Below are 25490 nucleotides of genomic sequence, written 5' to 3' on the forward strand. Positions count from 1 at the left end.
GAATACGAATACGAATGTCAACAACAGATGTTCGCATTCGCATTCGTGAATGCTTAAAAACTGGCATTCGTTACATCACTAATACATATACATATAGAAAAGAATAAAACACTTGCTCTGTCTGTTAAGTTTATTATCGAATTTATTACGCGCCTCCTAATGTTTCAGTAAATAAATTTTACTTATATAGGTTTTAAATACTTTAAATAATACATCACCAAATTAAATTACGTAAAATATTATTAAATCACTGGTGCTTAGTTTCTATATATCTTCTAATCCGTTAAGTACTTTTATCATAAAAAATAATGAATACCTTTGTTTTATGCAGTTGTATAAATTTATTAGCGATAATACATTTCGTAATACAGATTTCGTACGTTTATAATTTAACATAGATACGTCAAACTCAGAAATGAAATAATCATAAAAATTACTATGTGTAAATAAGTCTTCAATAAAATGAATGGGTTAACTCTAGCGTATATGTTTTACATTTTCCTAAAGTAATTGCCGTACCTTTTACAATATATAAAGATTTTATCTGTGCTAGTTTCATTTTTTTCTGGTTTATAAAGTAAAACAGGTATTTATTGTTAAAATTAAAATTTTGGAAATTACAGACTATACCGACAATACTGTGGTGATTGTGAACATAATTGCAAAACCTATAAAAACAGAAGAATACTGTATGAGACCACTTTTCTTGTCGCCTTGCAAAATTTCGAAAAATACAACATATAGAAGGGTTCCAGTAGCCAACCCTTGTAATATGACTGACGCAACGGCGGTCGAATCATGTTCCATATTTGTTACAATCATACCTATTCCTATTCCTAGAGGACTAACTACAGCAAAAGTAAATACATAAATTACTACCAACTTCGTTTTCAATGAAGTTACTAATTCAACTCCTATACAGAAGGCTATAACAAACTTATGAGCACTAACGGCTCCAAACATGTACCACACGGTGGCAGCTCCAGACTCCAGTCCCACTGCTAGCCCTTCGAACAGTTCGTGAACCGAGAGCGCTAAAACAATTAAAAGTCCTCTAATCGTTTTCACCGTCCCATGTTCTGAGAAGTCGTGGACTGCATGGCTGTGGTGTACGTGACTGTGATCTACGTGGTGTAAATGAGGGTTGTGATCGTGGGTCTGCACAAGAGATTTCGGAGATTCAAGGGAGTCAACTATTTCGTTGACATCGTCAAGTTCGCCGCGTCTAATCGAAAGACTTTTCCTTATTTCTCTAAACGCGTACATTTTCTCCTTTCGGTGTAGATACAAATGCACACTCTCCTCGACCAAATACATAACAAAGAATCCGATGCACATCAACAGTTCCGCAAAAGGTATTTCAACGTCAATGTCGATGTCGAAATCTTCAAAACTCTCCGATACTTCTGGTAGGAGATGAATAAATGTGGTACACATCAGAACCCCTCCTCCCAAACCGAGAAGAAATTTTACGTGTTTGTTACTCCTAGCGTCACCTTTCCAGTTGAACATCCTGCTCAATTTAATCGGTATATTGCCAATAATAAAGGACCCGGCAAAAAGGCATACCATTGCTGTCGCTTTCGCTATATTAGCATTTCCACCACTGTCATCACCATCAGTATGATGACCATGACGAACAGAGATATCAACCATTGTTTCTGTAAATATAAATTAATTAATTGTATGTAAAAAAAATAAAAGGAACTTTTTTTGTACCGAGAGTATTGAACTGAGTAGGAAAACATTGCACTCTCGACACAATAAAAGATATAATAACAGTTAAATTAAGGCACAGCTACACAAAAAAAAGTTGTCTGTACTTTTCATGCGACATATGTTATTCGTAGTATTTTTGCCTCCTGATCACGAATCCGGTGTCAGAATTGAGCTATCACATCACAGGAATTTCCTAACCTCAAAAAACAGATCAAAAATAGCAAACATTCACGAAAAAGTGCTAGGAAAAATACAAAAAAAAATTTTCTCTATATTCAAATGTTCATTTATATGGTTAAGACCCCGCCGAACGTGAATCCGCGGTCAAAATTGATGGTTATTTTTCTAATCTCAAAAAAACTGGTCAGATATCACGAATTTTCAAAAAATAACTGATTCGCGTTAAATTTGGTGTCCGGGGGTTTTCGGGGTCGCTGATCACGGATCCGAGTCCAATTTTGCAAAATTCAAGATGGCGGATACAAGATGGCTGACCAAATTTTCAAAAAATAATAGATTCGCGCCAAATTTGGTATACGGGGATTTTCGCAGTAGCTGATTACGAATTTGAGGTCAGAATTGCGAAATTAATTTTATAATATATTTGTTTACTTACTTTATAACCTGAGTTCTTGTTCTATCTTGTTCTTTTTTCTGTAAAAGATCTATTTGCGGGTTTTCTACCTAATCTCAGGTAATAAGGTAATTGATTAAATTTTTAAAAACGAATTTTGTAAATCCGATCTTGTATTCGTGATCACTGACCCCGAAAACCCTCTATAAAAAATTTAACGCAAATGTGATATTTATTCGAAAATTTGGTCGGCAATCTTGGATCCGCCATCTTGAATTTTAAAAAATTGACCTCGAATTCGTGATCAGCGACTCCGAAAACCCCCTTCTAACGAATTTGGCGCGAATCTGTCATTTTTTGAAAATTCGTGATATTTGACCTTAATTGACCCGTTTTTTTTTTTGAGGTTAGAAAAAGAACCATCAATTCTGACCTCGGATTCACGTTCGGCAGTGTCTTAAGCATATAAATGAACATTTGAATACAGAATAAAATTTATTTTTGTATTTTCCTAGCGCTTTTTCGTGATGTGATAGCAATTCTGACACTGGATTCGTGATCAGGAGACAAAAATACTACGCGATAACATATGTCGCATGAAAAGTACAGACAACTTTTTTTGTGAGTGTCTGTGTTATTTTCCAGGGAAATGTTGATAACATACGATTTTCCAATAAGTATGACAGAAGTTTAAAGTGAGACAATAATAACTGCAAATAATGATCCCATGCATAATGTTTTAATTTATTTTGGAATGCAATCGAAGATATTATACAGAGTGATTCACAAACAGTGACAAAAAATGAAATCTCGTATTCTTTGGTGAATTTTAGGAGGAGTCTTTCGTATAAAATTTTTATCTAGGACGCTTCGTTAAAAAGATACAGGATGTTAAACTTAAAAAAATATTTTTTATTTCTTTACATAGGTAATTTAAAAACTACTTAGTAAGTGAAATAATTTGAAATTGTGCACATGTATTTACATATGTACATTGTCCAAAATCTGAGGCCTTTTTTAAAATTTAGATAGTCCAGAGGGTGTCGCTGGCATAATTTTCTAAATAAAATATTACGCCACTGTTTTACGGTAACAATCATGATATTTTCGGATTTGTCTTTCAATTTTCTACAAATTACTACTCTCTTATGTTTTTCGAAAAAGGCCTGATTTTCGAGTAAAACTTAAAAAACGAACTGAAAACACTTTTATTTAGACATGACAAACACTAATCATTCGGTTATTTAACCGAATAAAGAAATTAATAACGCTAGTCATCATTTTAATGATTTTATTTGAGTAAATGCTCAAAAATACCTCCTTTTCCACGAGCACAGGCGCGACATCTTTTTAGTAACGAAAATGTAATTTGTTCGAAATTTATTGTTACTTGAAAATGATGAGAAGCATTATTATTATTATTATTATTATTATTATTATTTGTTCACTGTATACCAGCCCTTTAACAGCACCCCACAAAAAGAAATCCAGTGGGTTGAGGTGCGCTGTTTTCAGTTCGTTTTTTAATTTTTACTCTAAAATCAGTCTTTTTTCGATAAACATAAGAGAGTAATAATTTGTAAAAAATTGAAAGACGAATCTGAAAATATCATGATTGTTACCGTAAAGCAGTGGCGTGCTAATTTATTTAGAAAAATATGCCACCGATACCCTGTATCTCAGCCACTGGAACATCTAAATTTTAGAAAAGGCCTCAGATTTTGGACATAAATACATATGCCTAATTTCAAATTATTTCACTTACTAGTTTTTAAATTATGTAAAAAAATTAAAAATATTTTTTAAGTTTAGCACCCTGTATCTTTTTAAGGAAGCGTCCTAGATAAAAACTTTATAGGAAAGACTCCTCTTAAAAGTCACCAAAGAATACGAGCCTTCATTTTTGGTCACCGTTTGTGTAGCCAGATTCAATGAAATCTCGATATCCAAATTTCGACAAGAATTTATGTGGTATATTTTCAATAGTGCGTTAAATATCTTATCTTTTTATGAAATTTAATGAATACCTAAATGTGATAAAATTACCCTGGTCTTGAAAACTAGCAGCTTTAAAACCTCGATTTATAAATGCATTTTGGTTTAAAATAACCAAAAAAAACATCCTCGTGATTAGGATCCATATAAAAAATCTATACTGAATTGAAATTGAAATTAAACTTATTGAAAAACGTTCATAAATGCATGAGTTCCCTTAATTTCCACAATCAACTTGGAGCTTTGGCTAAAATCGACAAATATGTGATGCACCTGCAGCATTTTATTACTTTAATTGCAAACTTACACAAAGTTTTTAAATAAATAAATAAAGATGTTCAAAAGTATTTGGCAATCTTACACTCATATTATGTAATTCTAAAAATAATCTTTTATCGAAAGAAACAATAGGTACTGGATTATTCTTTTAAGATAAACATCATCATGGCTTTGTAATTAAAATGTTTAATTTTATTAAGATTTCTGAATATTATTTTGAATACCTCTAACAAAGACGGAAAATAACACAGATAAAATTGAAAAATGATAGCCATAAATGGTTTTGTTTATGGATTTATTTTAGTACGGTTACTTAGACCAATATTATCACTTTAAGAAATATTCATATAATAAAATGCCATTTATCAGATATGAAATAATTTAATACACCAAAGCAAATAAATTCTTGATCCTTAGATTGGGTATTTATCTAGATATTTTTATAGTCATGACATCCTTGTACTATTACTAGGTACCCAAAGTTCAGAGGTAGATAAAAGGTATATTTATTTGATACAAAATATTTTCAGTCAAGACCAATTGCACAGACAAAAAGTCCAAACCTACATATCATTTCCGAAGAAATTCGATACGCTGAACATGCACCATCATGTAGTCAAACTTCATGCCCTCCCGAAGAAATTTTTTAATGAAAACGCCCGAATATGTGTCAAAACTGATTTTTTCCAAAATTTTGTCCAAGTATACAATTTTAGTAGTATTTTGGGGCGCTGAATACGACGTCATTTGGACAAAATACTACGAAAATGACATTTGGACAAAATTTAGGAAAAAATCAGTTTTAACTCATATTTGGGCAATTTCACACAAAAATCTCACGTTTCTCCGAAACTCATCGGCAAGTCATGCATTTTGACCACAGGATCGTGTTCAGCCCATCGAATTCTTTCGGTTTGAACTTTCTTTTGTATGTACGAGTGTTGTATGTGTACCTTTCCTCCTTTCCTCGTATGTATTATCTTTCTTACTTATTCGTAGAAAAAAGTTAATACATAGTATATATGTAGTAATAAACATCGTCAATAATAATAAAATGAACATCAAGAAAAAGTTACAATCATTTTAACCAACGAATGACATAGACACTGTCACAAATGTCAGCAATATTGAGCGTAAACAAAAATAAACAGGTTTTCAGAGAGACAAGAAAACACGTTAATTTTTATATACATTTTTTATGTATCATTATACAAATGGGCTTAGTAGCTATTAGTATAACCTGTCAGTATCAGAAAATGTAAGCAACCAATATCGACTAGAAAAACCTTTCAAGCGAGATATCTCAAAAACTGTGAATATTTGAATAAAACTATTCTACACAAAGTACCCTTTATTTGATGTAGAATCCGAAAAAAATATAAAAAATGTGTGTTTCCATTTAAAAAACCAAAGTTGGTGTCTGTCCAGGAAAAGTGGAACACCCTGTATAGTTGAATATATTTTTAATTTGTACATTCTGAGAAATGTGGCAACACAGTAAACAAAAAAATCCATATATTCCTCATTTTAACATAGATATTGGACTTTCCCGCACTAGTGGGACACGCTGTATATATTTTTTAATGGTTTTGTTAAATATTTTGTTCAATTATTGTTGATCTAAGACGTTATGATAATTTTTTTATAAGCAATCACCAATCACAAAGATTGATTTCCCAAAAATGGTGCGTAGAAATTATAAAAGTGGTTTTCCCCAGAAACCTTTTTTACTATGTGCAAACAAATCTCACATTCAGAAAAATACTTTTCTAATTTAAGATAACATTATAAAAAACAATAATTACCATAAACGCTACTTGATAGTACCTGTAAGGTGGACAAATTCATTTTGTCCATTCCCACAGAATGGTCACCTATTAAAGAATTTATATCTGACGCCTTTCACAACCAGAAGATTGATCTATGTGACGCAACAGAGTCGACAAACTTGACGCCTATAGATAAAACTCTTGCGATGGTAGACGACGTAAAAGATTTACAAATTGCGATCAGTGCTGACACCAAGCGAATTTCTTCCAAAAAACAGTTTGAAATATACAAAATAAATCTGTTCACTATATGGTATGGCCAAGAAGCAAATGGTGCTTAATTGAAATGTGTTGTAATTATTGTCAATTAATGTTTCTAAATGTTTTTGTATAATGTTATCTTCAAAGAGGTTGGAAGAGATAAAGATAACAAAGATTATAATTTATCCGCGTAAAGGCTGCCATTTTTCACGACTTGACCTAGATGGAGGAATTATTATTTTAATAGTAGTATAGTAGGCACAAATCGAGGAAAACATACAGGTTTGAAGAAGTGGAACAATTCACTTATTTGGGATGTATATTTGCAAGAAACCCAAAAATTGGAGGAAATCGAAGCTAGAATAATGTCACGAAACAAATGTGTAGCGGGTCTATAGAAGATAGTTAGAAATAAAAATATTTCTGGACAAAGATAAAGCTATACAAGACAGTAATAAGACCAATCGTTATAAATAAATCAGAACAATCAAGACTGGAGTAAAAAGAATATAATAAGATTAGATTAGAAGAACAAACGAGGAAATAAAAAGCTTTTATGAACAGTAAGTGTTATAAAGACTCAAAGATTAAGGTGATTATGACATAGTGAAAGAATGCCAGAGATAATTACAAAAAATGATAATGACACGAACAGTTGGAAGTAAAAATAGGACAGGACGACAGAAAACAAGATGGAAAACAGAGATGGAAATATATCTACAATAACTGGAAATTGTCTGGTGAAAACAAAAGGCAAAGGATAGGGACAAATGGCGAAGGATAGTCAACCAAGCATACCGCATACAAAACGTCGAGACTTAAGCAAACTCAGACGCGATTCAACCCGAGAATATAGTATTTCTCATATACGCTGTCTGCAGTTAGTAGAACTTTTTGTGTTTGAAACTTTGATCCCCAGAGTTATGGGGTTTTGAGTGTTGAGTGTTGAAGAATAAGTGTTATTGTAATCGTAATTAGAAAACTTTATGGATATATTTTTTAAAAAACATTGCATTAATGAAACAATTTATATCTATGTTTTCCTTCAGAATTTTTCTTCATTGCATCCGTCATATTGGATTCGCTAATTTGAATTTAGTAATTTTGACTTAATTGACTGATTCGTAATCAGCAACTCCAAAAAATCGAACAACCAGTAGGACCTTAAGCGTTTGTAATTTTATTATTCCCTTCACCAATAATTTTCAACAGACAATTTCTCAAAGAATTGAAAGATTCAAAATGGATTATGAAGGGGAAGGGTAGTAATTTCAGATACCATAATGACTTTTGTGCGGAAAATTACCTCGTGATGTAATATAACCTCAAATATAACGAAAAATACGTGTATTTCGCATTTTTAGGTTAGGATATTTCGAAAATCTTACGTAGAGCTATTCTGATATAGAAATCGGATACATCTCATCAAAAACCTTCGGAAAAGTATAATCTGGTTTCTAGTTTAAAATTTGTTTGGGTCTGTGTAATTAGAAAAGTTAAATTCATAGATCCGATAACAGTAAAACCTTTTTGTGGTCACTACGTACAGTGTTCCCAAAAATTGATTCAAATAAAAGTTGCACCAAACCAATTTATTCACATTTTAAAATTATTTTCAATTATACGTAGTCTTATTTCTTTTGGACGTCATCTTACCGAACTTATTTCTTGCAAACGGAAAAATATTCAAACGCTATGTAATAAATGCATAGAGGCGGTTGAAAATAATTTAAAAATTTCAGATTGACGCTGCAATTTTTGTATATTTTCATTGCACATATCATTATTTATATTTTGTCATTCATAATTATAATTAAGTGGTTAATCTATATTAGAATTTAAAAAATACAGAGTGTACCTAAAAACGCTTGACCACAGGTTCCTTGGACGAAAATAAGACTATTTAGCGTAACTTACCTATACATGGGCGTAGCTAGGGGGGGGCAGAGGTGTGCACGGCCCACCCCACAAAGCCCAGTGCCCACCCCAGAAAAAAAAGATCTAATATGTATTACCATATTTGTCATATCGACAACTGCGTGACTTTTTTATAATCAAATCAAATTTTATATCGGTTAAGTGCGAGATTTTTTTTTAGGGGCCTCCATAGAACTTGCAGCCCTGGGCCCACCCCAAACAAAAATTGTAGCTACGCTCATGCCTATACATTTACAAAAATGCACGCCTACTGAGATATAGCCTTCTAAATATAGAACAGATAACCTAGTTTTTTTTCAAATAATTTGAACTGTTTTTCTTAGAAACTTGAAATTTGGTACACTTATTTTTTTATATAAGCGCAACGTAAATAAAACATTTGGTAATAATACATATACAGGATGCTCTCTTTTTAGTGCTTGTGCGCCACTGGCTATCCCGTAATTTTTTTGTATTTACGCCAGTGAGGCCAGAATTTATATTTTTAAGAATAAGCACTATTTTAGAAGATTTTTTTCCTCTTACAATATTTTGATATCATTTATGGATTTCGAATAAAATTGACATTTTTTATACATTATATATAGGCAAAAATTCCGATTTGTAAATTTGTTTAATTTGAAACTAAACATTAAAAATAACAAATTAGTAAGTGTTTATTTAATTTATTTGTAGATTGCTTACTCTGTTTAGAAAGTACAGAAATGATAAAAATCATTAACATCAATTTACAGTTAGCAATGACGAAATTTTTACAAATTTTCTACCCAATTGAAAGGGCGTAGAAGCCAGTTTTAAATTAAAAAAAAAACGCTAACCAATTTTAGGTAGAGGTAAACCAAATTTAAAAACGAAGAAAATTTATAAGTAGGCTTTGAAAACTGAAAATAAATTCAAATCATTCGTGATTTAATAGACCTCCATTAAAGAAAAACTAATTAAATCGGGCAATAAATACCTCATTTAAAAAGGTATAATAAGTACACAGTTTAAAATCAGGGTCGCACTGTATATATTAACTTAAAGAAACAGAATCAGTACGAGGAATTGAAAAAGAGTTTCGTTTATGGGTGTCAAGGGAAAGAAAGTGTGGACCTTAAAAACAGTTATTATTTTTAGGTAGTCGCTTTATTGATGCTTATATCAGTATTTTTCGAACTTCGTGGCTACAAAGTTCGACGTAATTTGTCTTCACTAGAACTACCACTTCAGAGACTAGTCGTGCAGAATCTAGTAAAAATTAAAAAATAGTCGACTGAGCAAATACAATAATTTTATCCATGTATTGCTGTCAGGCTGCGCCATATTCAGACTACCAGACATACAACAAACGCTCCTCTGCAGAGAGTTGTATAAAAATATATACTTTTCCGATTTATGTATAAAGGCTTCTACGTTATGGTCAAATTATTCCACGTTGAAAGCAACACTTACAATTAGTACAAAGGAAGACATCGATCTGTCAAAATATTTGAAATTACGTGTTCTTCTCAAACGTCGAGGTGGAAACTATAAACCAAAGAAGTCAAAAGTTTGATCAAATAAACAACTTGAAACGTTTACTACTTAAGCACCAGATAATATATAGGTACTTAATGAATAAGGTATGTTTAGATGTGAATATTTTAAAAACATCTATTTATAAGTTTTTCCTTTTTAGGTTGCCTTAAATAGTTGCCGGTGCATGTCGCTGTGATGATCTGTATCAATTAAATTTGAGTGATGTAGATGACTTAGTATCAAAACTTTTGATTAAAATACCGGAAATAAAACAGAAAAACCGAGATCATTTATGAAAAATTAAAATTATATGCCACTGTATAGAAAATATGTTGCATACCACCCAGAAAATTTTGAAAGTTGCTGCTTTTTCTTTAAATGTTTAAATATACCAAATGCAGATAAATAAATACACAGGACATTGTTTCCGTCCATCCTCTGCGACCATTTTGGTTAGCGCTGGGGCGGATTTAATTGCATTAAAAAGACATGGGTGATGGAAACTAATAAACACCCTGTATAACAATAGCTACAATTACATTATCATTAACATAGTAAACTAAATAAAAGAAATGCCTCATGCAAAAAGTCCCCCTTTAGATACGCAATGAAGACTGATTTTTAATTGCATAAACGTAAGTTGAATATCTAGATACATAATAACATAATTAAATTAAAATAAATCAAATCCTGACAATAATTTACAAAATATTTAGCCGATTGAATATCTGTATAGAAAAAGGTATAATCGATTAAATGCTGCAAAATATAAGTATATATAGTAATTTATAATAAATAATAATTATTACCTTAAATTGCAAGTGCATAGGTAGGCTACTACTAAGCAAGGCTTAGTACATATATAACACTAAAATACTTATAAATTACACCATTTTCCCCATGTGATTTTTATTTATATATTACAAAACAATTTGATTATCACTATTTATCTTTCATTTACCAAGTGCTTATAGTGTTTATTCCAGCAGTGGCATATTTTTTTATCCTAGATGAATTCGTTATTCAATAAAAAATGTACCGTTATATATCAGAAGCAGGTTAAATGTAGTGGGGGAGTAGGAGAACAGTTATTTAATTGTTATATTAATAATATATTATTTATTTATAATAAATTCATTGTTTTCTTTAAAAATATTCATATATACGTTAATTATAGAAAAACAAGTTTAAAGGTATTAACGTATTTGCTATCACAAGTTTATTTGTGTTTTTTTATATTTTAGTGGTTCAAAACAAAAAAATATATACTAACTAGAACACAACTAACACGAATAGAAAATTATATCTCATCTCGGAAAAGTTATAAAAAAAGAAGAACGGAGTGATGGAGTTGCAAGACTTATGCACTAAACAGTTAAATCATTAAGATCATGTTAAAGTAATAAATAATAACCACCTATTATTAATGAAATAAAAATTGTACTACAACACGACCTGTCGACACAGGAACAATGTATTATATCTATAACAATATACAATACAATAAATCAGAAAAAATATTAATTGTCTTCTGAATCACAGATATTGTAATCAGGGACAAACAAATAAAAAACATACCAGTTTCCTTAAACAAGTCGATTACACCCCGAAGAGAAGGGTTTCAGACTTGCAAGACTCGTAGCTACAAATATCTATAGAAAACACATTCTAAAAATTTACTCAATTACAAATATATAGATGCAGAAAATACCACCTATTTTCCGAAACAATCTTTCATATAATACTAGGACGAAAACACAGCCCCACAAAAAAAAGTATCGGATCTGGTATTCAGACCCATGTATTTCTATGTATTTTTTCCGCTGAATCCGAATCTGCCTTCAGATTTGGCCCAACGGGTCTGAGTTTTCGGGAAAATTAAAAAAACAGGTCAAAATTCACAAAAAACGTCATTTACGATCGACGAAAGTTATAAAAAATCAAATTATTCTACCAGCTCCCTAGACGTAAGATTTTTCACTCGTTTAATTCCAATTTATCATCATAGAGTCAGACAAACTGGTCCAATTTCATTCAAAAACAGAAAATAGATCAAAATGCTTAAAAACGCCATTTTCATGGCATAATTCGTGTTGCAGAGTTCTGGTTCCATCTTTTTATCCACCCACCCATTTATGAATTCATACATCTTTCTATCATCCACCTGTACCACCTATAAAACCCACCCATCCACCCATCTATCCATCTACTTTTTGTGCTGAGAGATGAGATAACAGCCTAGATAGCCTAGAAGATTGAGAACTTGTAGAATACTCTACTTTCTAAACAAAAGAAAACGATATCTACAAATCATTCTTATTTTTGTTGCTATAACGTGTTCTCTTTTCTTCAAACGATCTATGCAAAGGGTTACGCTTTCGTTTAGTCCCTGTATTTTTCATTTCTCTTTTTAAGAACCAACATAAATCGGCCATCATGTTGTGATCCCATCTTCCTTGATATCGCTATTCCTTAACCTTCATATCCTGATGAGATCGTTCGCCTTGTTCTTCGCTATAATCTCTACGATTTTCAGGAAACCAATCCAGATGTGAATGAAGGAAGTGCAACTTGTAGTCCATCAAACATCCCAGGTCTTGGAAGTCTTTTATCAGTTTTAATACAATTTCTTCGTATTTAAGACTCTTGTTGTTTCCTAAAAAATTTGTCGCTACAACTTTGAAACTAGTCCAAGCATTCTTCTCAACGCTACTCATTGTAGTGAAAAATGTTGCATCCTTGAACAATGTCCGAATCTGAAGTCCATCGAATACACCTTCTTTCAATTTCGCCTCAGAAATATTCGGAAATTTTCGCCCTTTGTACATGTAGGGCGAAAACTTGTTGGTTGTTAAAAAGGGAAAAGAAAAATAAAACGAATAAACGAAAACGTAATCTTTGCATAGATCTTTTGAAGAAAAGAGAATACGTTAGAGCAACAAAAATAAGAATGATTTATAGATATCGTTTTCTTTTGTTTAGTAAGTAGAGTATTCTACAAGTCTTATTGCATTCTCAATCTTCTAGGCTGTTATCTCATCTCTCGGCACCTAAAGTATATGGATGGGTGGGTTTTATAGGTGGTACAGGTGGATGAATAAATATGTATATTCATGCATGAACGTCTGGATAGAAAGATGTAAAACGAATTTTGCCATGAAAATGGCGTTTTTAAGCATTTTGATCTATTTTCTGTTTTTGAATGAAATTGGACCAGCTTGTCTGACTCTATGACGATAAATTGCAACTAAACGAGTGAAAAATCATACGTCTAGTGAGCTGGTAGAATAATTTGATTTTTTATAACTTTCGTCGATCGTAAATGACGTTTTTTGTGAATTTTAACCTGTTTTTTGAATTATCCCGAAAACTCAGATCCGTTGGGCCAAATCTGAAGGCAGATTCGGATTCAGCGGAAAAAAATACATGGAAATACATGGGTCTGAATACCAGATCCGATACTTTTTTTTTTGTGGGGCTATGAATTAATAAGTGCTGGGAGTATACAAAACAGATAGACATGACACAGTGGTTAAAATTATACGTTGAGCATTACAACTTCACGAGAATACACTACTACGTACTATTATATGAATATGAAATTAATATCAAACCTCAAAGGAAATTTATTTTACATTTGACTGTCTAATTTCAAGTGTTATTCATGGAAGTGGACGCATCTATACAGATAGACAATTTTATTTTATCAATCCCAGGAGCTTGTAAATCTTCGAAATTAATGAAATTAGTAAATGAATTTTATAAATAGTATATCAACAACCAGTATCATTTTTGTTTTCCTAACTATTTTAACTAAATCATCGTTAGTAGACGTAAATGTTACACCAGATAAAAAACAATTTTTTCTTGACAGTGATAAAATATTTGTGGCTGTTGTATAGTCATTATTAAGTCCTTTAAGTCATTTCATTCAACTTTTAAATTACAAAATATAGAGATTCCACATATAATTGCACAGAGAAAAAGATTGGAAAGAGGCGTAAATAGAAATATGTATTTCAGGTGGCACAATTAAAAAGGAAAAATTTTGAAAGAGGTCAAAAACTAAAGACAGTACTACTAGTAGTTTCAATTCGACAAATATTAGATACGTGATTAAACCAGTCAACAGCAAGACGAACTACAAAAATAAATTAACAAACAAATGGTCGAGATGAGACATTTCCTGTAACTAAATATTATAATTAAATTAAATAACGATTTATTGTAAATCAACATGCTAAGCGAAAAATAGATTTTGAAAAGTTATATCTAGACAATCAACATTTTGTTATATATCTAAGTGTTCGAGTCTTTACAATTAGGCTTACACCTATATTTTTTTATTGGTTCCAAACCATTGGAATCAATGGTGATAAGTGAAGAATCTTTAACGACAAGATTCGAGGAATTGAACTCCAACCAGAAGATATCCTGGTGAGCTTCGATATTACATCCCTATTTACGAAAGTACTCATCGACGAAGCCCTGGAGGAACTGCATCGAAGACTAATCGCAGAGGACAAGGATGAGAGCCTAATGGATTTGGCAAAAGTCTGCATAAAATTGACCTTCTTTGCATTCCGGGACCAATTCTACGAACAGACGGAAGGAGCAGCAATGGGTGAGATATTATCTCCAGTCCTGGCCAATACACATGGAAGCCTTTGAGAAGAAAGCCCTGGAATCCACAACGTTGAGGCCTAAGCGGTGGTACCGATATGTTGAGACCTTCATCATCTGGCCTCACGGACACAACACCATAGCGGATTTCCTGTATCACATCAATAGGATATATCCAGATATCCAGTTTACCATGGAAATAAAGAAAAATGCCGCCCTTCCCATCTTGGGTGTTTTGGTTGAGAGGAAACCAGATGATACTTTAGGACATCGAGTATATAGGAAGCCAACTCACAAAGACAGATATCTGAATGCGGAGTCCCACCACCACCCAGCCCAGAAACAGGGGATAATAAATACATTGATTCATCGAACGCGGATCATCAGCGAGACAAGACACTTGGCCGAGGAACTAGAACACCTACGCACGGCCCTGATAGTGAATGGCTGCACGACGAGAAAAAACGAACGAGCTATTAAGAGGAGACATACGCCCATGGAGAAACGGGAGTACTTAGCGACGACGTATTTACCTTACGTGAAAGGTTGTACAGATAAAATCGGGCGTCTTTTAAAGAAGAGGAATATCAACACAGTATTCAGCACTGTAAAGAAGGTGGCGGCAGCGTTTCCAAAGACCTGCAACAACGACCAGCTCCAGGGCCCCGGCATGTACAGTATTTCTTGTTCTTGTGGAAAGGTCTACATAGGACAAACAGGAAGGCACATCAACACGAGGTTAAAGGAACACAAAAGTCACCTCAAAAATATCAACTGGGAAAAATTGGCAGAAGCAGAGCATAGGCCGGACACGGGACACACAGTGGATTTGAGTGAAGCCAACATGGTGGTGAGAAGTGAGAGAGAAGATTTTGGCCCCGGCTATACAGCGAAGCATTAGAAATTTACAGAAATCCGAACAATTTCAACAGGGACGTTGACGTGGATCTGCCAGGTATATGGAAGAGAGTCATCCGTGAAAGCAACCCACTGGAACGTCAACAACGCGTACGAATTCACCCACTGGAACGTCAACAACGCGTACGAGGTCACCCACCGGAACGTCACGGATCAGTGACCAGTGATCAAATATAAATAGTGACAAGATTAGAAGATCTCTAGTTTCAGAGTAACATCTGAAGAAGAGAGCGATGTTTAATTTATTTATGGTATTATTTACTACTCTCTCTCCATAAAAAAAACAAATTTAAAAAATCAAATAAATAATCAATAATAGTCCAGGGGTTGGACTATGTTAAAGCAAAAATAAGTACCTGCTGCTGTAATAGTAAGCAATGGTTGCTTACGTCTACGATTCTATCAAATGTGTCTTATTAAAGAATTCTCTAAAAAAACACAATGGGTATATATCTGCTTTTGTCTATTATAGTGCTTATCTATAATATTTAATAGCCTTGTGCTAATATAATAGCTTTGCTTCTAGTGCATTACAATCATATTCCATCCGTCAGACACAATCGCATTTGATTCGAAGTAATGAATTTTGAACCTTATTATGTAAGTGCCAGACCTACACCTACTAAATGATAATCGCTGTAAATAATGATAATGGGATTAGTCATACCACAGACAAAGCAGTCAAGTAAACAGTCTCGATATAAGCAATTTCAAGATAAAAAAGAAAAGATTAACTTCTTTAAGAGCCAACAAGCAATCAAAATTTTCATTTATAAAGAAAATACATGTTTTTTACAATCTTCTGTTAGTCTGTGTTTACCTTTTCCATCGTTAATAGTCAGTTAACATAAAGAAAATCGATTAACAATAATAATAATGATGATTTATTTTCCATTAAGATAGTATACATGTATAGGATTCGTCATACACTTAATCTAACAAAAATAAAAATAAAAACTTTGATTTAAAAATCTAAAAACTCTGACACACTGTAAAAACATTTTCGAGCAAAAAATAAAAAATTTGTACAGACAAACAATATTAAACATCGTTTGGTAAACGAATAAAATATTTTGGACCGAAACAGCTCCTTATTCAGGGTTAGTTTAGTTTGGCAAACGGCACTCTAAGATCACCAGCATGTCTCGTGTTATAATTGTAGGTACTTATTTTTGTTAATGTCAATGCTTTTCTTATTTCTATATACATAAACATATAATCCGTATATAAACAAACAGGGAAGGGGTAAAAAAATCCTTAAAATATTGTCTACATGACTCTCTGTCTGAGATTTTTACATGCAACGGATGATTCTTTTTTGAGCAATAAAAACACCACAATTAGTCGAATTACGCCATAAACAAATTCCGTATATAAATCTTGAATCTACTTGGGCATAGTAAACGTGTACAAGCTGGGAAAGGTTCAGCACCGTTCGCAAATTTAAGAAAAGAAACTTCATTTTCAAAATAGTTTATCACAATGCAATTTAAAGTTCGGGAATTCATCCAAATAAACACCTAGAAAACGTACACATCATGTGCATTAGTCACAATTTTATTATTTACTTTAATATGTATATCTTCGATAGTTCTTTGATAATTACGTATTCTTAAAATATAAGTTTTGTTCACGTTAAAAAACAAATCGACATTGTTAAAGTACTGTGAGACTCTGCTCACTGCATCTGCGGTTCTACTACTCAATGCATCTGAATCCCTTGAGGATAAAACCATTGAAAAGTCTATGCTGTATAGGCGATATGTTCTGTGACACTTGATTTGATTATTGACATATAAAATGAATAAAACAAACAAATCTATAGATTGATTAGATTCGACCTTTAAAGACACATACTGCTGACGATCCCGAAAAAATGTTGATACCCAGTTAAGTGCAGTTCCTCTTATGCCAAATTTTTCCAAAATAGATAGTAATAAATTATGATTTACGCAGTTAAAGGCTCTGCTCAAATCACGAAAGATTGATTTGTTGTTACTTTTTTTCAACAACGATTAATTGCTCAAAAATCCTATATCCACAAAAATTGAGAATCTAGAAACTGGCATTTTAGATTTTGTCGTCAAATACTTCCGTATTATTTATGAAACAGGACACACCTCACTCACTGTTAATTTTGAACAAAAAAATACTACTGAGAAGAAACAAATAGCTACATACATTTTTAATGTTCAACGACAGTTAGTTAAAAATTATTTAGCTCGTGAGAATGGTTTGAATATAGAGAATGCAGAGTAAACAAATAAGTTTCCATAAAGTTAATGTGACGCTTTTTACCTTATGATTTTTAGATGGGATGTGACATAAAGTATTATATTTTATAGTTTAGTATACCTTTATACATTAACATAAGCGTGTATGTACTCGTTAGGATTCATGTACAGGTGTCCTGATTTATATCAAATATGTGTACAACTGTGGACAATAAAAAGTTTCCGACCTAAACTATTTATGATCCTTTATCGAACAGAGTTTTATGAGCTTAATTCGTTAAACTCCTTTAAGCCCATAGCTATAGTAATCACAAAGTAAGTATACGCAATAAATAAAAAACAAATGAAGGTCAAATATTTTTTACGAAATTGCGCATAGTCGGAAATATAAATTCCTCAAAACCTTCTTTTTAACTTGAGGAAAAAATAGGCAACTTTTTCATATTGTAAATTTCCACAAATAAGCGAGAAATGTAACAGTTAAAGCCTCAAATGTTTAAGTTCCACAAAAAAGACAAGGGTTAAGGTCTGATGATCTCAATGGGTATGGAAGTGGCCCATTGCGACCATCCCAAGTCTTGTTCAAAGACTATTTGAAATTTCCTCTTTCTTCACGACATTTATTTTCACATTATCTTGTATGCCCTTCTCGATATTCACGTAAATCACCAGGTTCCCTAGCACGTTGTACAAGATTAAGAAAACTGCTAAAGTTGGAATATAGATACTCATTGGGAAAGCGTTCTTTGTCAAGCAGCAACCGTATTTTGACGACAATTCTTTTAAATAAGTAGCATATCTACTAGATCATTATTCTTATAAATATGGGTAATTTTCTCTTATAAAAGTTTTAAAAAGAGTTAGAATTTTGCGACACGTTGCCATGACGATTTAATAACTAACAGTGAACATACAAAAAACATAGAAGTAGGCACGGTACAGAAACCAATCAGGGCTCAAGTATTGGAATCTGGAATCTTACTTCGTGTACTCGTACTTCCTCATATTGTGAAAGTGATTCTTTAGCCAGCAGTGTCCATTTTGAATACCTGTCACTAGGCGAAGATTTGACCTGGACATGGACAGGTATTTTTTGTCTGTATCCTTGCTAGGGTATTCTAAGAACTCCTTAGCAAATTGACAGTTATGTTATCATCCCACCGTTTCATAAACTCTGTGTGGGTGTTTTCCTTAATAATTTCAATAATTTCTGACAGTGGAAGCGCACTGGAGGAACCGGGTCCAAAAATATTGAGACCCGATGCACTCCTGGCTAGCCTATCAGCTTCTTTGTTGCCATTGCACTGCTCGTGTCCCTTGACCCAGCACACAGATATGCTGTTGAAAACTGAGGCACGACCAATGCTTGATTTCTCATACTGACCAAGTAATTATCTTATGATTGCGCAAGATCAGTAATGCTTGTCTACTATCTGTATAGATTCTGGTGGTTTTACCCGTAGTATGCATACGGGCGATTTCTTTAGAGGCTATGGTTATACCTGCTAATTCCGTTTGTACCACGGTAGCATGCCTATCCATTGCCTACTGATATCAGATATGCAATGATCTAGAATAAATTCCACATCCTGCAACCTTCCTTCCTTTTTGATCCGTCTGTAAAGATGTGAGCGGTTTCCTCCCGTTTTCTGATGAGTACGGTGTAGGGTCTGTCGAATGCAAATCGAGGAGAAATACTGCCTGCAGAAGGGGCATCTTCCTGACGACCCCATTCCAAAGGCGACTCCTGACTTCTCATCCTACATCCGGTTTAAGGTTGGTTGCCAAGGCCACTTCTCTTAGATAAATATCCAGAGGTGGCAAACACAGCATTACCTCCATTGCTATGGTAGGAGTTGTTCGCATAGCTCCAGTTATGCTGAGACAGGCAATCCTTTGTAACTGGCTGAGCTTTTGTTTAGCTGTCGTCTGCTGGACTTTCGGCCACCAGACGACAGCTCCGTAGGCCAACATTGGTTTCACTATGGTAGTGTATATCCACATAACCACATTTGGTTTCATGCCCCAGGTTTTACCAACGGTTCTGCAACACTGCTCATAGAATATGTACGCCTTTTTTAATCTTCTCTCAAAGTGAAGATTCCGTGTTAGCTTTATGTCATTATTTCTGTAATGAAATTGAAATTGTTGTGAAATGAAATTTAAATTACTTGAACTCTTGGAGTTTTGTAACTTCAATATTAAATTTTATTTAAAGTGAAACAGAGTTAATTTCTTTGCAGCTATAATAGTCACATTTGGTCAGATGAAAATCCGCACACTACTCGTCGGTTTAGCTTTCAGAGGAGGTTCGGTGTCAATGTATGGGCAGGAGTATATGGCGATCGTTTAATTGGGCCGCATTTTCTACCTGAACATCTGAATGGACCACTTTTGGTTTCATTTCCCAGGTTCAACCAACGGTTCATAAGATATGTACGCCTTTTTTAATCTTCTTTCAAAATGAAGATTCCGTGTTAGCTTCGCATAGAATGTAACCCCTAAGTATTTCACATCAGATGCAAAGTTTAGCGTAGCGTTTAGGAGAATTGGTGCCTTTATTGACCCCATTTCCGTCTTCCTGGACTAACAAAGCATGGTCCTTACACCATTTTTTCAATAGTTCTTAGGGCATTGCATATTTAGCAAAGAATCAGTCGAATTTTCCACTAATCAGCATAGTGAGGTCATCTGCATAAACGATGATATAGATACCGATTTCCGAATTGAGGTGGCATAGGAGACTGTCTACAACTAGGTTCCATAGCAGTGGTGATAAAACACCCCCCTGCGAACAGCCCTTTGCAACAATTCCTCTCGCGGAGAAATCCCCCACACTGATTTGTATAGCTCTTTTAGTGAGCATATTTGATATCCATCTACAGATGATAGGAGAAACTCCTCTCTCCACAAGAGTTGTTAACTTTGCATCAGTTTTTGTTTATCTTGATCGAAAAGACTATGATTTGCATAAACAAGATTAAATGAAGTAATTTCCTGTGATATCTATTAGTTAAATAAAATTAATTCATCACTGTTTTATTCAAAGCAATCTAATACGACGAAAATCTGCAGTAGTTATGCCTGTGCCTGAAAACTTAACTTTAAAAAATCTTCCTCCTGGAAAAAAAATACCTCAAATCCAAGTATCTCGGAAACTAGTGGCTTTTCGAAAATTGTTTATATCACAAAAGTTGCTTATAATTTAGAGATCTTTGATATGCGTCACTTTTCAAAACTGCTGTCAACAAAATATGTATTCGGATTGCAGCGACATCTATACCTGCACTGAGAGGAACGGGATTTGTACTCACAAGTAAAGCCATTTATTGAAACTATACGTTGGATTTTTCAGAAATCATTTATCTTTTTCCGTTTTCGAGATATCCAGCTGGGGAGTTTTAAACGGGACACCCTGTATACCTATTAAATGAAAATGAAGATTGCTATTGATCGTAGGTCATGTATTTGTCTTATTTTATCTACCTGTCTGAATATGTGATTATAATATCTACTTAATATTGTAATAATGAACTAATAATTTTCATTAAATTGTTTTTTTGCTGATATCTCTGTGAACTGTGTAGATACAGAGTGGGCCACCAGGAACGACAAATATAACAATTTATAACTTCAAGGATCTAAAATAGACCCTCCAAAGCTGCTTTCTTAAAATTATTTTTTTATTGCTAATATTAAATTTCTACGCTATGCCTGCATTTTCACTTAAATTGAAATATCTCACAAACTATAAGTCCTAGGTATGCAGAACCTTTAATAAAGTTCACCTATTTTTTTACGGTGCTTTCAAAAATGCAGTAAAATACAGGGTGTTCCATTTAAAAAAACATAACTTGATATGGTACGCTTTTCCTGGACACTCTATATATCTCAAAATATTTTTAAAATGTAGCCGTAATCAACCTACACATACCCACCTAAACAGGTTTCTGTAACATTTGCCGTTTGGTCACTAGCGACCGAGGCGTTACTGGTGGCCCACCCTGTATAGATACTGATTGCAGATACAAAATTAAATTAACTTCAAAAGACCAAATGATTATTTTTGTCAGTTTCAAACCATAACAACTTTTATTGGAATTAGAATACTTACTTTTTCGATTTTACGTAGCATTTTATTCTCTTTTTCAGAAGTAGTATTATAAAAGTTAAAATTAAGTACAACTTTTAGATATTGTGTTTTTTATATAATATATTATACATATAGGGTGTCTCGTATAGTATATGGCATACTCTCGGGAGTGTATAGGAGAGGTCAAAATAACCCTAGTTTTTCATAAAAAAAAAAAAATCGAAAGTGCCCCTTAACAGAGACGCAGAGCCCCAGGGATACCCAGCGATTTAACTTTTCGGCTTTAACTTTTCAACCAACGTGTATAATTTAATTAAATTTTAATATTTATAATATATTTACAATTTTTAATACTCTTGTGTACTCAATTTTGATTTGTTATCTCAATGACGTGTTATACAAAAACTTAATTTTTTTGAAAACGGCTAATTTTATCGAAACAAATGTAGAACACCGTTTTTAAAGAAGAATGAAAAAATATTTAAAAATTCAGTTCTCAGCTTTATAAAATGACACCTGTCAAAATTTAGGCCCGACGAGTCCGTTCCTGACTTCCCTAAAACATCTACTGTAGTATGGTTTTATGAGACTTTATGGCCTACATGAAATATTAAAATTTCATTAATTATACACGTCGGTTCAAAAGTTATAGCCGAAAATGTAAGGGTTTGGGAAATTTTGAACTGGATATTCGCCCTGGACATTTTAATATATTAAAAAAGTTTTTTTTTGTTAATATTTGCCTAATTTATATTTTTAAAATAGGCTTCTTTCGATCATTTTCACTAAACCCCGTACACAACGGAGTACTTTATGCATGTTCTGTCGAGACAGTGTCGTCACATGTTTTAAACAAGTCGCAGCTTGTTCCGCGGTATTTCCATGATGACGTGATTATGCGAACCTATGTCTCAGAATCCAATAGGTATCTCTGATAGGAACACCTAGATACAATTCATTCGAAATATTTCGTGTCAAGTACCCTAATGCGTCATATGTACAAGGCATAACTTGTTATATAGATTACAGATATATTAGAACTCTGAAACGTACCTCTCCAGAAGGAATTAGTTAAAAAGTATCTACGTATTAGTTTAAAACGGAAAAAAGAGAAACTTAGATTAGCTCTTTTACTGATTATAATTACACCCAAACGCACCCCGTTCTTTAAAGTCAATTGCTTAAATAATATAAAGGTTTTATTAGGTCACGTCACAACTGTTTAAGTGTATTGATTATTATTTATCCATTACTTTAGTTACAGTTTTAAGGTTGTTCGTTACACGTTGACATATTGTAGTGCAGTTGCCTAATTACAAATTAAATTTCAAATGATTTAATATTTTTTACGTTAGTGTGTTTGGTTTACATTTGTTTCATTATCTTTAAACTAAGTAAGTACTGTTTTAATTTACAAATCTTGTATCTTCAATCAATATCTATAATTCACGCAGACATCAGCAATCAGCAATTAAATAAAAAATTAGTTTATTATTACAATATTAAGTATTAAGTAGATATTATGATCACAAGTTCAGACCGGCAGATAAGCTATGACAAGTCACTAATTTATTAATTTTATTGCACGGCCAATGATCAATAGCAATCATTTTCATTTAACAGGTATTATAATCGAAATATACGAGTGCCTAGTAATATGAAATCTGCAATCACTTCGTGATACTAATCGACAGAGATATACAGTGCGAATGTCAATTATTACCACCTCATCATAGTTTCTTTTATATGCACAAAAAAGAAAAACACCACCGCACTGTATATCAGACTTTTTAGTAGTGACGTCACACGCGCCAAATAATAGGCATCCCCGTAGTACACATTGTCGTGAAGAATTTCTCAGTATTTTTTCTAGATCGATTTACGATCTTATGGCCAACTTTGGACATAAGTGCCAAAAAAATGTCTTCTTTGTCGTGACCTTAAATATCGCGATATTCTGGCAACATTAGAAATATTTAAAAAGTTTCAAACCTAAAGTGACAAACTAAAAGAATTTACATATTTAAATTTATAGAGCAATATTGACTTTTATACTAATTAATAAATTAAAATTATGTCAATGTTACCAAGCATGCGTATTAAAGATAATTTCATGTAAGCGAAGTAGCCTCGAAACAGGATATCATTCAAGAAAAGTTTGGTTCTTGTTAAGAGTAAGAGTACGTCAAGTAGGTACGACTTGAAGAAAAAAACACTCGATAAACAGACTGACACAGCACAGCACCAAGAAAAACAATACAAATACTTGGTAGAACTAGAATATGACAAGATTAAACAAAAGAAGGGAAAATACTCTAATGATGACAACGATGACGTATCAACAAGATCTCATCTGCGTATGAGGCAATTATTCCCGAGCATGCGCATTAGAAATAACACTAATGTTAAATTTTTTCTTCATTTAAATTTAGGAATATTCTTTTATATCGTTTTTTGTAAGTTTTAAGCACATTAGTGCATCTATTTTACGAAACACGTGTTGGTTGTTCTTAAATTCTTCTAAATCCTTGTAAAAATAAGTTAATTTGAAGTTGTTCATTTCTATAGTATGTATACAGCTTAGGTAAGCTGTGGTATGTATGTAAATAGTAAACAGGGGTCAGATAATTTCAACGATGACAATTTGTTGCGGGTTGCCTAAATATGTGACGTCACACTAAGAGAGTCTAACGATAACAAAGATAAAAAGCACCTGTCTTTGTCTGCAGGGTAATTTTTAAGTTGGTTATACAATTTTAATCATGTGTTCTATTAACTAAAATAGGCAACTTTATCATATAATTTATTTGAAAATTCCTAAAACTGAGACAGAAAAGAGAATAAAATTTAATATGATTACAATAATTGGACCCCAATAGGTTTCCGTTCCGTGCTAACCTAACGTTTTTCGTTTGTTGTTGACGTTTTTTTTTTGACTTGTTAGTAATTATATCGCCATCCCAACCAGCAAAACAGTTTTATAATTTTCAGGTTATACGACAATTATGTTTTATTGCTTTCGAAATGTAAATTTGTTTTATTATAGCGGCAAGTACCATTATTTTGTTGTCAGCCACTGAAATATTTTATAAATTTATCACAAGAACGTTTTAGCAGCTAAATTATAAAACAGCTTATATGGCAAATATATAACTATTTTATAAACATTTCTGTGACAAGCTTATAAAACATTTTAGTTAATAAAACTAAAGTATGTTATAACAATTTTTTAGTAATGTTCCACAGTATTTCTAACCGAGCTATAAATAAATAATATGATTGTTTCTTAGATGTGGTTCATCAACCTATAAAACTATTATATTAAAAGGTACTACTTTGAGACAATTTCTCTTGTAAGAGCAAATAGCTATATTATACACTATAATATAGATATTATGTAATGATATTATCGATTTTAATACAAAATACTAATATAATAATTACAAGAGAAAAACGTTTAGTTTGACTCAAAATTCCATTGACAAACCATTCTATAAAACAAATTTGAAACAGCAAAATGGTGGGATATTGTTTTGTTTGTGTCATAGGGAATGGTAAAAGTCTAGTTTTATCTTTTGCTTCAGCTT

At 32.7% G+C, this 25490-nt stretch overlaps 2 protein-coding genes across 2 annotated transcripts in view; one reads left to right on the plus strand and one right to left on the minus strand.

The window, feature by feature from the left end:
• Window positions 1-129: 129 nt before the first annotated feature.
• LOC108908168 (zinc transporter ZIP1) overlaps window positions 130-25490 on the minus strand; it is a 28798-nt gene continuing 3437 nt past the window's right edge. The window contains exon 2 of the mRNA XM_018712102.2: window positions 130-1661. Coding sequence (XP_018567618.1) covers window positions 625-1656 — 1032 coding nt within the window. The 5' untranslated portion in view covers window positions 1657-1661 and the 3' untranslated portion in view covers window positions 130-624. The remainder of the gene's footprint in view (window positions 1662-25490) is intronic.
• Window positions 14693-15736, plus strand: LOC108908159. Its single transcript, XM_018712092.1, has 2 exons — window positions 14693-15515; window positions 15591-15736. Exons 1-2 carry the CDS (start codon window positions 14693-14695, stop codon window positions 15734-15736), a joined length of 969 nt encoding a protein of 322 aa, XP_018567608.1.

This window comes from Anoplophora glabripennis, unplaced genomic scaffold (genome assembly GCF_000390285.2).
Source record: "Anoplophora glabripennis isolate ALB-LARVAE unplaced genomic scaffold, Agla_2.0 scaffold369, whole genome shotgun sequence".
NCBI lineage: Eukaryota > Metazoa > Arthropoda > Insecta > Coleoptera > Cerambycidae > Anoplophora > Anoplophora glabripennis.

Bases quoted from the DNA above. Each gene is read 5' to 3' on its own strand.
- LOC108908159 (XM_018712092.1), top strand. From the start codon at position 14,693: ATGGAAGCCTTTGAGAAGAAAGCCCTGGAATCCACAACGTTGAGGCCT. The intron at 15,516-15,590 runs GTGAGAGAGAAG...CAATTTCAACAG, and splicing joins AGCCAACATGGTGGTGAGAA to GGACGTTGACGTGGATCTGC.